Source organism: Podarcis melisellensis, assembly GCF_964234715.1.
Source record: "Podarcis melisellensis genome assembly, chromosome: 2".
In the NCBI taxonomy this organism is placed as follows: Eukaryota; Metazoa; Chordata; class Lepidosauria; order Squamata; family Lacertidae; genus Podarcis; species Podarcis melisellensis.
The window spans coordinates 14,883,021-14,896,258 of record NC_138529.1 but is presented as its reverse complement, the minus strand read 5'-3'; the positions used below and the strand labels follow the sequence as shown (position 1 = coordinate 14,896,258).

Genomic DNA, 13,238 nt, shown 5'->3' with positions numbered 1-13,238 from the left:
CTAAAGGTGGGCCAACAGATTGCAACAACAACAATAATTCAGCATGGCCCAGTTTTCCTCCACCTGCAGGAGCCAAATTGGCAGATGGACCTGGGCGGCCATCCAGCTGTGGGATGCTGTGGAGCATTAATAAGGCAAGTTCCTTTGCTGAGCAGGACTGTGGCTTGAAGGCATCTGATATCACGGACAGAAGCTGGCTACGTCGAGCAATGGAACTAGCAGGTTGGTCGGTGGGCGCTTGTGGGTTCTGCATTTGGAAACCGGCGGATGCCGCAAGGCTGAAGCAGGCTGATGTTTGCGGGTGTAAGCTGGTTGAAATTCACCTCCAGGAGCTGGTTGGCAGAAGTTGGCGGATATTTGTGGGTTGAAGCCAGGGCGCAAATGTGAATGAGTGGAGAGTGAATGACGATGTGGTGGACATGTAAAAGGGTAAAAGCGTATTGGGAAATAATCCATAATGAATTGAAAAAAATGTTTAAAAGTACTTTCCCCAAAAAACACAAGAGAGTCCTTTTCGTTGGGGATAATTCAGACTGAAATTCCCCGGTGTCAAAAAAGGTTGTTTATGGCTGCTACTACTGTGGCCCGTGTTTTGACAGTCCAAAAATGGAAAACAAGCGAGGTCCCAACTAAAGAAGAATGGCAGCTTAAGCTGACAGAATATGTGCAGCGTGCAGACTTGACATATAGAATAAGGTAACAAGAAGAACATACATTTAGAGAAGATTGGAAAATGTTTATTGAATATATGGAGGGGGGACTGTGTACACCTGAAAATGTTGGCAGCATTAAGATAGATTCAACAGTGTAAAGTTTTGAAAGACGTAGTAATGGAATACTGAACAGTTTAGCTTTTGTAAAATATGCAGGGATATATGATGTGCAAAATGAACCATAGAAAGAGAAGAAGGGAAGTCATTGATATTTTAAGGTTGTTTTAAATGAGTATTTTAAATTGTAAAACAGAAAATTTAATTAAGATTATATATATATATATATATATATATATATATATATATATATATGGAATGAATGACGATGTTGGTGTTCTTTACAGATGTTGGCTAGTATATGCTTGTGTGGCGTACCCTTGCGGCAGGTAGGCTGGTCACTGGGAGCGGCCACAGGGACCACAGACCACATAACACTGGTCCTGAAAGACCTACATTAGCTCTCAGTATGTTTCCAAGCACAATTCAAAGTGTTGGTGCTGACTTTTAAAGCCCTGATGGCCTCGGCCCAGTACAGTGGTGCCCCGCAAGACGAATGCCTCGCAAGACGGAAAACCCGCTAGACGAAAGGGTTTTCCGTTTTGGCGGCGCTTCGCAAAACAAATTTCCCTATGGGCTTGCTTCGCAAGACGAAAATGTCTTGCGAGTTCCTGCGGGTTTTTTCCCCTTTCCCCCTCCTTTTTCTAAGCAGCTAAGCCGCTTATCAGCTGATCCGCTAAGCTGATAAGCCGCTAAAAGCCGCTAAGCCGCTAATAGCGCTAATCCACTAAGCTGTCAATGGGCTTGCGTCGCAAGACCAAAAAAACGCTAGACGAAGAGCCTCACGGAACGGATTAATTTCGTCTTGCGAGGCACCACTGTATACCTGAAGGAGCGTTCAGCTCAGAAACTGAGGTCCACCTCCGAGGGCCTTCTGGCAGTTCCCTCACTGCAAGAATTGAAGTTACAGAGAACGAGGCAGAGGGCCTTCTCGGTAGTGGCGCCCACCCTGTGGAACACCCTCCCATCAGATGTCAAGAAGATGAGCAACTATATAACTTTTGGGAGGCATCTGAAGGCATCCCTGTATGGGGAAGCTTTTAAATGTACAATGTTTTATTATGTTTTTATATATGTTGGAAGCCATCCAGTCAGGCTTGGGGAGTCTGTGCTGATGGCTCTCCAGCTGTTGCCGCTGGCTGCCGGCTGCCAGTGATGTCACAAAAGGACGTGGTGGCTGCAGAGAAAAAGGCCCTCCCCTTGTGATGTCACTGAAATCTCCAGATCTGGGATGCTCCTGACCCGGCATCCCTAACTTTTGTTAGTGTCAACGTGGGACTGAAACGTCCCTCTTATGAGGCAAGAGGAAGAGGCTGCCTCAGGCAGCAGATACAGAGTGGTGTTAAGGTAAGGTTACCAGATGTCCCCGTTTCCTGGGGACAGATCCCGGATTTACAAATCCATCTATTTACTAGGAAGTTGAAAAGTGTCCCCGGATTCATTGAAAAAAATCTGGTAACCTTAAGTGGGCAGCAGACTAGGCAATGGGCAGATGTGGCCTAGGAGCACATCCCCACCTGAAATGAATGAGAAAGTAGCCCTTCCATGCCTATTTGTTGGTATTGGCGGAGAATGACCCAGGGATTTGCACCCCATGCTAATTCATGGAACATGTGTGCATGAATGTGTGTGTGTGTGCGCGCACACCCCATTGTATTCTCCAGTCATTCCCACACAGTACAAATTAAAGTTACTTGCGTGCACAGAATACCTCTAAAGCACATTTAAGGACCCCTGGATGGTTAAGTCCAGTCAAGTGCAGCTATGGGGTTGCGGCGCTCATCTCGCAACCTGCGGTGTGTGCATGCGCGCGCACACACACATGTGTGAACTCTCTACGAAATGCAGCATGGATAGGTGCTGCTGCCAATTGACCACATTAGCTTAGGCTCTTCCATATCTCCCTAGTGCAACCGCTGATCTCTGATTATAGATGTGCAGTGGTACCTCGGGTTAAGAACGTAATTCCTTCTGGAGGTCTGTTCTTAACCTGAAACTGTTCTTAACCTGAAGCACCACTTTAGCTAATGGGGCCTCCTGCTGCCGCCATGCCGCCATCACACAATTTCTGTTCTCATCCTGAAGCAAAGTTCTTAACCCGAGGTACTATTTCTGGGTTAGCAGAGTCTGTAACCTGAAGTGTTTGTAAACTGAAGCGTCTGTAACCCGAGGTACCACTGTATATGACTATGCCAAGAGTGGACATTGATGGAAGTTGTGGTAGAAGGCACACGAGGCTTCCTTTCCAATGTTGAAGGTGCTGTTCCTGGACTGTTAGCTATGGCAAGGGGAGAGCTACAGTTTCCAGGATTCTTGGTGGAGGGGAAGCTTTAAATGTGTTTTGAAGATACGATGTCTCCGCAACATTCATACCACTTGAACGGTCATGGCTTCCCCAAGATAATTCTAGTTTGTTAAGGGTTTTGGGAATTGCAAATCTGCAGAGGCTCTCTCGGCACAAATTTCAATTCCTAGGATTCTTTGTGGGGGTGGGCTGGGGGAGCCATGGCTGTTAAAAGTGGAGTAAGAGTGCTTTGGGTATATGGTGCGGATGCGGCCCAAGTCTTAAGCACCGACACAGCCTATTGCAGCCGCAAGGAAGCAACTTGCTCCCATTGCTGCATGAAAATAATTATCTGCACAGTCTGAGTCACCGGCAATTTTCTCTGGAGCACCATCACTGCCCTGGGCTTTAGGATTTTCAATATCTTGTATGGAAGAACTGCTCCCTGATGCATTCTCCTGCATCGTGGCAGCACTTCTTCTTTCGCTGAATGTCTCCCTTTCCCAAACGCAGGCTTTGCCCGACTTACATAAGCCAGATCCTCAGTGGCTGTAAAACTCCAAAATAGCTGGCACAGGGACTGGAAAGGGATGGGGGGCGAGGACTAGGGACTCACTATTAAACAGATTATTTGCCCAATAATAGTTTCGTTTCAAATGCAGAGAGACCTGTGGACTCGGTTTGATTTTAAAGCCACACATTTAAATGGCAAGAAGCCCCATTATTGCTTCGTTGGCCACATTCAGAAATGAAAAGCACAGAACTGTCTGTCAAAAGGCTTGTTTTGAGATCAATGGGGGAAAAAACCTCCCATTGTCTTCTTTGCAGAAAGCTTCCCTTCTCTCCTGGCTCAAAATCTCTCCTCTCCACTGTTGGTAAATCCTTTTGCTCTTTGAAATGAGACACCATATTTCACATTTCATGCTCCCCGCCACCCCCACCCCACCCCTGGTTTCCCTCGCAGTGTGTGCACGCCAGCTTAGCGCCACAGGAACGATTCCAGATTCCGAGCTCGGAATAAGGCCGTGAGTTCTTTAAACAGCAAAATTCCCTCCTTGGGCAGGATTGTTTAATGCTAGGCTGGTCAAGACCCTAACAAAACATGCTGCGGGGTACAATCTTGGCAGAGAGATGATGCCCGCACGATCTCTACTCCAGAAACGCTCCGCTTATTCATCCCAAAGGCTTACAGCGCCACCTGATGGAGTACAGTGGAATGAGCGAATACTCGCAAGAAAAAGACTAGGAAAACTCTGAAGCTCATATGGACTGAATTCTCTTGAATCACTATGTACAACTTTCTTTTAAAATACTGCATTAAGAAAGAGTTGCAGGCCCTCAATCTTGTTTCTTCGTGATTAAACTCCTCAGGCATGTGTAGCTACTTCCTAAAATTTATGATAACTGAACAGACTGCATGATAATAGAATTGTAGTCAGGGCCGTCTTAACCATAGGCGCCAGGGGTGTGGGGCACCTGGGCGCCAGGCTTTCAGGTGCGCCAGGTCGTGAGTCTGGGGCCCAAGAGTTGGAGTCCCAGGAAGAGCCCATCCATCGGTTGGAGCGCCATGGCGGGCTATTCTGCTGCGGGCGGCTCTGTGCCGCGAGTTCAGAGGTGAGCAAGGCAGTGAAGCGCTGAGGTGGCCGGCTGACTCCACCCTCCTGCGCACCTGGGATTGGCATAGGGCCATAGCGCACGCTGCTGACACCACGAGGCGCCCAGCTTCGCTCAGTCGCTGATGCCTCGGGCTCCTTATGTTACCTGTTTTCTTTTCCTGAGCAGATCTTTTCTTTTCCAGGCAGATCTTTGCACCCTGGCGCCACATATGCTTGCCCCTGATTGTAGTGTTGGAGGGGACCACAAGAGTCATCTAGTCCAACCCCTTGCAATGCGGGAATCTTTTGCCCAACATGGGGCTTGAACTAAAGACCCTGAGGTTAAGAGTCTCATGCTCTACCCAAAACAAAAAAAATTCCTTCCAGTAGCACCTTTTTTTGTTTGTTTTTTGTTTTTTGACTATGGCAGACCAACACGGCTACCTATCTGTAACATGCTCTACCCACTGAGCTAAAGGTATCTGCTTGAGCTTCCAACTTATTACTTTGCCCCCTAGTTCACTTCCGCTGTGAAGAGGCAACCCATCTTTATTTGGCTTCAATGACAGAATGCTCAGTCCCCACCTTCTCCCTTAAAACAACTTGCCACCGCCAGATAAAGGGAAAGATTCCCCCCTACAAAGCTCCTCCTTTATAAATAACCTTCCTGGGATGTCTGGAAGCTCCCCAAGACAGTGCAAGCTTTTGGGTGTGAGGGTGCTAAAATAAGAGAAACGATACCAAGTTTTTGAAACAAGTTCTGGAAAGTGGAATTTGACATAGTGCTAAGCAGAGTATGAATGAATGGAATGAGGGTCCACTCTTGTAGTGAGACGTTCCCCTCCCCTGTGCCCCCTAAACCTGTTTGGGGGCTCCACCCACCATCCAGAGCAGATTTAAGGGTGAGGTATGATTGAAGGGACACGGGTAGTGCTGTGGTCTAAACCACTGAGCCTCTTGGGCTTGCCAATCGGAAGATCAGCAGTTCGAATTCCCACAACGGGGTGAGCTCCCATTGTTTGGTCCCTGTTCCTGCTAACCTAGCAGTTTGAAAGCACGTCAAAGTGCAAGTAGATAAATAGGTACCGCTCCGGTGGGAAGGTAAATGGTGTTTCCGTTGCCGTGTGTTGCTCTGGTTCACCAGAAGTGGCTTAGTCATGCTGGCCACATGACCCGGAAGCTGTACGCCGGCTCCCTCGGCCAATAAAGCGAGATGAGTGCCGCAACCCCAGAGTCGGCCACGACTGGACCTAACGGTCAGGGGTCCCTTTACCTTTACCTATGATTGAAGGGACACGAGTGGCACTGTTGGTTAAACCACTGAGCCTCTTGGGCTTGCCAATCGGAAGGTCGGCAGTTTGAATCCCCGCGACGTGGTGAGCTCCCATTGCTCGATCTCAGCTCCTGCCAACCTAGCAGTTCAAAAGCACACCAAAAAAATTGCAAGTAGGTAAATAGGTACCGCTCCGGTGGGAAGGTAAATGGTGTTTCCGTGCGCTGCTCTGGTTTCGCCAGAAGCAGCTTAGTCATGCCGGCCACATGACCCAGAAAAACTGTCTGCAGACAAACACCGGCTCCCTCGGCCTGCAAAGCGAGATGAGCGCTGCAACCCCAGAGTCATCTGCAACTTGACTTAATTGTACCTTTACCTTTACCTTATGATTGAAGAGGGTATGTCTGGATCTCAGATTTCTGCCAGACACCACACCTTTTCTATGACATACCTGCAATGTCTTGATGCTGCTATGTGAAATGTATTGTGGGAAGTCATGGAAACTTTTAAAAATACACAAAAGCTTTGTTCTGAGCTTCTTTGTTTTTCATGGAGGTTGTTGCAACAAGGATAAACGATCAGGCTTCCTAGCTGCTGTTTTGCTTCAGTTTTCTTGGCTGCGGTCTTTTGCTTGCACCTAACTGATCCTTGAACCCTAAGGGCTAGAGTTGCTGGTGAATTTGGGAAACGCTTTAAGTAGTGTACCCCAAGATTTTGTCCTTAACAGGGGAGCCATGAGGGGAGGAGATAAGAGAAAGTCTAGTAGAGAGAGCAGACTTCGTTCCATGTGTGCAACAACTTAGTTGACTCTCACTTTCAGTTTACTAAAAAGAGAAAGAATGGAGCTTGAGAGCAATATGTGCAAAAAACCCCAACACCCTTTATGTTCCATGTGGAACAAAACCGAGAAAACAAAATAAATTAAAATGCATCCACTCTTCCTGGACTACCTCTTGATATAATTTCCCTTTGTCATTAATACGATTCTACCGTCAGGTTACAGGTTCAAGGTGGTTCGGAGCATTTAATTTTCCCATCCTGAGAGGAGGGATTTGCCCTACAGCACATACCTATGAAATCTTAAATATTTGAGCCTCAGGTTACAGCTAGTTAACCCTATAATCCCCAGTGAATAAACTGGTCAAAATATGTATCCCAAATAATACAAGCAGTCCATTTAAACAAAGCCTGGAAAGATATGTACAGTCGTACCTTGGTTTTCGAACAGCTTAGTTCTTGAATGTTTTGGCTCCCAAAGGCCACAAACCCGGAAGTGAGTGTTCTGGTTTGCGAAGGTTCTTTGGAACCCAAATGTCCGACAGGGCTTCCACAGCTTCCAATTAAGTACAGGAAGTTCCTGCAGCCAATCAGAAGCCGCGCCTTGGTATTCAAACGTTTTTGGAAGTCGAACGGACTTCCAGAACGGATTCCGTTCAAGAACCAAGATGTGACTGTGTAAAATGCATGAGCCATCCAGGACAGTCCAGTTGAATTCCTTCACAAAGTTCCTTTCTGAGTCTTTACCCTTCCTTCTTCTTCCCAGCACATCTTGCCCAAGGCTCTTTTTTCTTGTCACCTCACACCCAGGTACACTGGCAACCTTCCAAATTCACCTCCCCCCCAAAAAAAATCTCTGTTCACACCTCAAGGCAAGGGGGGAGGCCAGTTCTCTTGCACTGCCAATGAAAGTGAGAGCTGGCCCTGTATTATTTCTTCATGGCCCTAGCCTGGCCAGGTCCTTTTGGATAATTGTTGTTGTTGTTTAGTCATTTAGTCGTGTCCGACTCTTCGTGACCCCATGGACCAGAGCACACCAGGCACTCCTGTCTTCCACTGCCTCCCGCAGTTTGGTCAGACTCATGCTGGTAGCTTCGAGAACACTGTCCAACCATCTCGTCCTCTGTCGTCCCCTTCTCCTTGTGCCCTCCATCTTTCCCAACATCAGGGTCTTTTCCAGGGAGTCTTCTCTTCTCATGAGGTGGCCAAAGTATTGGAGCCTCAGCTTCAGGATCTGTCCTTCCAGTGAGCACTCAGGGCTGATTTCCTTCAGAATGGCTAGGTTTGATCTTCTTGCAGTCCATGGGACTCTCAAGAGTCTCCTCCAGCACCATAATTTTAAAGCATCAATTTTTCGGCGATCAGCCTTCTTTATGGTCCAGCTCTCACTTCCATACATCACTACTGGGAAAACCATAGCTTTTACTATACGGACCTTTGTTGGCAAGGTGATGTCTCTGCTTTTTAAGATGCTGTCTAGGGTTGTCATTGCTTTTCTCCCAAGAAGCAGGCATACTGTTTATTAATTTCTAGGGTTTAGGAAAGTTTCCCCCCCCCAAGTCTATAACACCGTGGTTTTAAAGAAAGGGGGATGTTGTGACAACTGGTGTCAAGATGACACCAGGCCTGTTTGCTTACATGCTGGCCTCCCACATCATCATCCACTCAATGGCAGTCCTTCAAGACTCCTCTCAGGCTACAGGTTACAGATCAAGCCCCAAGGTCTACATGTGCCACCGGCCATTGTTTTCCTGCAACTCACTCAGGGGCAAAGCATGTGCTTTGCATGAAGAATGTCCCAGGTTCTGTCCCCAGCAACTTCCAGTGGGGTTGGGGGAGAACCCTGTCAATAATAATAATAATAATAATAATAATAATAATAATAATTTTTATTTATACCCCGCCCTCCCCAGCCAAGGCCAGGCTCAGGGCAGCTAACAAGCAATAATAAAAACAAGTTGAATGAATACAACTTAAAAACAAGATTAAAATACAACATTAAAATATTGAAACATTAAAATGCAGCCTCATCACAGGAGAAAGGAAAAAGAAAGAGGGGGAGGGAATCAAATTGGCTCCAAGCCAAAGGCCAGGTGGAACAACTTTGTCTTACAGGCCCTGCGGAAAGAAATCAGATCCTGCAGGGCCCTGGTCTCATGAGACAGAGCGTTCCACCAGGCTGGAGCCAGTGTTGAAAAGGCCCTGGCTCTGGTTGAGGCTAATCTAACTTCCTTAGGGCCTGGGACCACTGGGGTGTTGCTATTTATGGACCTTGAGGCTCTCCGTGGGGCATACCGGGAGAGGCGGTCCCATAGGTACAAGGGTCCTAGGCCATGAAGAAAGGTCAAAATCAGCATTGAGCAAGACAGGCCGATGGGTCTGACTCACTGCTTCCTTGCATGCTTATGAAGCAAGGCGTTGCAGACCATTCAAAATGGCAAGGGTAGATACTTCCTCGACACCCTCCAGGAATGGGCACAGAAGCAGCCGTGGGTGTTGGATGAAGCCAGCAATTGGCCTTTAATGGGGCTGCGGAGACGCAGTCAAACATTTTACGGCTTGCAAAATATGAGCAAGGCACTCCCTCTGGTAATCGCCGGAATCATCAAATTAGCATAAATTCTATTAACAGTTTCCCAGACGAGACTTTCGGAGGCCTGGTCCCCTTGACGCAAACAAAAGGGAAGATAATTGCTTTACAATAAAAGGAATGGCAAAAGGGCCAGTGATCTGAACTTGCTGTTTAATTCTTTCCTTCTTTGAAATCACATTGTGCATGAAAGGACCTTCTGATTCCCTCTGTTCTTGTCGTGTGAAATCAATTGCGCTGCCGCCGGCCATTAGACGGCAGGCCCCCTTTTTTTTATTATTTTAACAAAGCCTTTGTGGAGCAGTGGGAGGAAATGTGCGTTGAGGGAACCAGAGTAATAGGAACAGAAACAGCCCAGAGAGAACCTTTGATCCCTGCTTACCGTGCTAGAGGACAGGAAGATGTTCTGGGAGGATATATTTTGCAGAATTTCTCCCTTTCCTAGCATGAATCCTAAAAGACCTAGGTTAAACCGTCATTAGCATCAGAATGCCTATTTCCATCCCTGCATGGTTGCAGAGATACGGTTGAAGACGGACTCGCAACGTTTTCTGTGGCTCTCGGTGCTGAACAAATTCCCTGTTCTTTTTCGAAGCTGCGAGCAGCTCATCATTCATTGCTATCTTTCTGTGAAGTGACCTTTGATCACTATAGAAAGCTGTTGGTGCCATTTGACAAACGTCTTTTTCTCTCTCCTTTTGTTCCCCTTTTTTTTTTTTACCTTGTACCCTAACTCTGGTACTTTATGAGGCCCAAGAGGGCTTCTTTTAAGTCAAGGTCATGACCCTTTGCATCCCTCAAGTTCTTCCTGAGAGCAGTGGAGGAGAGAGAGGCAGGGATGAAGAAGGACCACTTGTTACAAAGCTGGGGCAAAGACATCATCTCCTGGGGATGCTACTGGCCAGTCTCTCCTTGCCAGTGAGTTGTTGTTGTTTAGTGGAGAGGTTTGATCTTCTTGCAGTCCATGGGACTCTCAAGAGTCTCCTCCAGCACCATAATTCAAAAGCATCAATTCTTCGGTGATCAGCCTTCTTTATAGTCCAGCTCTCACTTCCATACATCACTACTGGGAAAACTATAGCTTTAACTATACGGACCTTTGTTGGCAAGGTGATGTCTCTGCTTTTTAAGATGCTGTCTAGGTTTGTCATTGCTTTTCTCCCAAGAAGCAGGCGTCTTTTAATTTCGTGGCTGCTGTCACCATCTGCAGTGATCATGGAGCCCAAGAAAGTAAAATCTGTCATTGCCTCCATTTCTTCCCCTTCTATTTGGCAGGAGGTGATGGGACCAGTGGCCATGATCTTCGTTTTTTTGATGTTGAGCTTCAAACCATATTTTGCGCTCTCATCTTTCACCCTCATTAAAAGGTTCTTTAATTCCTCCTCACTTTCTGCCATCAATGTTATATCATCTGCATATCTGAGGTTGTTGATATTTCTTCCAGCAATCTTAATTCCGGCTAGGAATTCATCCAGCCCAGCCTTTCGCATGATGAATTCTGCATATGAGCTAAATAAGCAGGGAGACAATATACAGCCTTGTCGTAGACCCACCCAAATCGGCTAAGCAGAGGAAGAGACAGATTACCTTAGCATGGTTAAGAATGCTAAAGGTTAAAATAATAGAATAAGTGTGCATGCACATGAAAGCTCATACCAATAACAAGCTTAGTTGGTCTCTAAAGTGCCACTGGAAGGAATTTTTTTATTTTGTTTAGAATAATAGAGGGTCATCAAATCCAGTCCCCTGAAATCCAGGAATCCCAACACACGGTCTCCCATCCAACCATATTGGACCCTGCTTAGCTGTGCAAATGTGTTAGCAGTTTTATTGCTGCACCACTAGGAGGGACTCCTTCTGTTTTGAACAATTCCAGAGGGATCGACCCATAATGTCACAAAATTGTGAGCAATCCACTGGGGGAGGAGGGAATGGACCAAATGGGCATATTGGTCAAAAGTCCATCTTTCATGATAATGGGGGCATGTCACAAACAGCACCTTCACTTCGGAATTTACCTCCATACCACTGCTTGATGGTGCAAAGGGATCACTTCAAATGCTTTAACATCTCCGTCCTGCATCTTCAGGCTCCCCTCATACATCTGCCAGCCTGCTTCTATTTTCCCCTGGTTTCCTTCACATAGCTGCTACCTATGCACAACAGCAATTTGGAAGCAGAATCATTTCAGAACCGCGCTGGTAAAATGCTCTGCTTAGGCAGCTGCCTGGATATTGTTCTGGAATGTTATTATGGTAATAACTCAAAGTGCTTCTCGGGTGGGGGGAGTGAAAAATACCTAAAATGATTGGCATTCATACTTGAAACGGAAATTTCCTTTGAAAGGGAAGGTTCCTGGAGAACCATATTGCATGGGCTGGCCGGCCGTCTTTGTCCCAGGCAGCCTTCCCATAGGTTCTTTGGGAAATGATCAGTAAGGTAAAGGTAAAGGGACCCCTGACCATTAGGTCCAGTCGCGGACAGCTCTGGGTTTGCGGTGCTCATCTCGCTTTACTGGCTGAGGGAGCCGGCGTACAGCTTCTGGGTCATGTGGCCAGCATGACTAAGCCGCTTCTGGCGAACCAGAGCAGCGCACGGAAACGCCGTTTACCTTCCTGCCAGAGCGGTACCTATTTATCTACTTGCACTTTGACGTGCTTTCGAACTGCTAGGTTGGCAGGAGCAGGGACTGAGCAACAGGAGCTCACCCTGTCGTGGGGATTCGACCCGCTGACCTTCTGATCGGCAAGTCCTAGGCTATGTGGTTTAACCTATAGCACCACCCGCATCCCTATGTAGGAATAGAATAGCACATTATCATTGCTCGATCAGAACTAGCTCACTAGCGTGAGCATCATCAGGCAAAAATGCTATATGGGTTTAAAAAAATTAATCTGGGAAGGCTTCTAGGCATTCCGCCTAACCCATTAAAAATAGTACCACACTAAATGGTAGGAAAATACAGGGGGAAACTGCCATTTTGATGGGCAAATCCAGCACTTTCCAGCATGGCACAACTAACTATCAAACTATGAGGCTGAAGAGATGACCTTGTGATTTAAGATTCATGTGCTTTATTTTCCGTAAAGCAAAATTGCACTGAAATCCAGTGGACATTTCTTCCTCCTCTTTGTCTACTTCTGCTAAATGCCTCTAATCAAAATTAAATTAACTGGTTCCAAGAGCTGCTGGATCACACAAGAATCCTTTGTTGCGTCTGTATTTTCTCCATCCGGTGACTATGCCATTCAAAAATCCTTTGCTGTGATCAACAATTGACAAAATACCGTTCTATTTTCTAAGCTAGGGCACTTGAGGGGGGTCAGCTATGAAGAGGTGGAATCTTTGAGAGACAAAGAAAGCTTTATAAAATGGGGAGAAATGTAAGCAGGAGATATGCAACCACTCCACTTGTAAGGACCTTGAGCCAAATAACTGCACATGTTCTCTATTCTCATGGACAGCATCCACCTCTCAAACTGCTGCAAATTTTCTCAGCAAGAAATTACTGAAGGTAAAACCAGGAAACTATTAGTATGCTTCCAGACATGAAGAATTAGCAACAGCCACTCATTGTTGTTTTTGAATTATGGTGCTGGAGGAGACTCTTGAGAGTCCCATGGACTGCAAGAAGATCAAACCTCTCCATTCTGAAGGAAATCAGCCCTGAGTGCTCACTGGAAGGACAGATCGTGAAGCTGAGGCTCCAATACTTTGGCCACCTCACGAGAAGAGAAGACTCCCTGGAATAGACCCTGATGTTGGGAAAGATGGAGGGCACAAGGAGAAGGGGACGGCAGAGGATGAGATAGCTGGGCCGTGTTCTCGAAGCTACCAGCATCAGTTTGACCAAACTGCGGGAGGCAGTGGAAGACAGGAGTGCCTGGCGTGCTTTGGTCCATGGAGTCACGAAGAGTCGGACATGACTAAACGACTAAACAACAACAAC

The 13,238-nt window shown here is 46.7% G+C and overlaps 1 protein-coding gene across 2 annotated transcripts in view; it reads left to right on the top strand.

The window, feature by feature from the left end:
• The window catches only part of RACGAP1 (Rac GTPase activating protein 1), a 59,897-nt gene continuing 46,659 nt past the window's right edge, over positions 1-13,238 (top strand). Inside the window, exon 1 of one of the 2 annotated variants that reach the window (XM_081898666.1) lies at positions 1-134. In XM_081898666.1, coding sequence (XP_081754792.1) covers positions 114-134 — 21 coding nt within the window. In that variant the 5' untranslated portion in view covers positions 1-113. Of the gene's footprint in view, positions 135-200; positions 223-13,238 lie in introns of those variants that run through there. The other variant, XM_081898669.1, reaches the window with a different exon arrangement.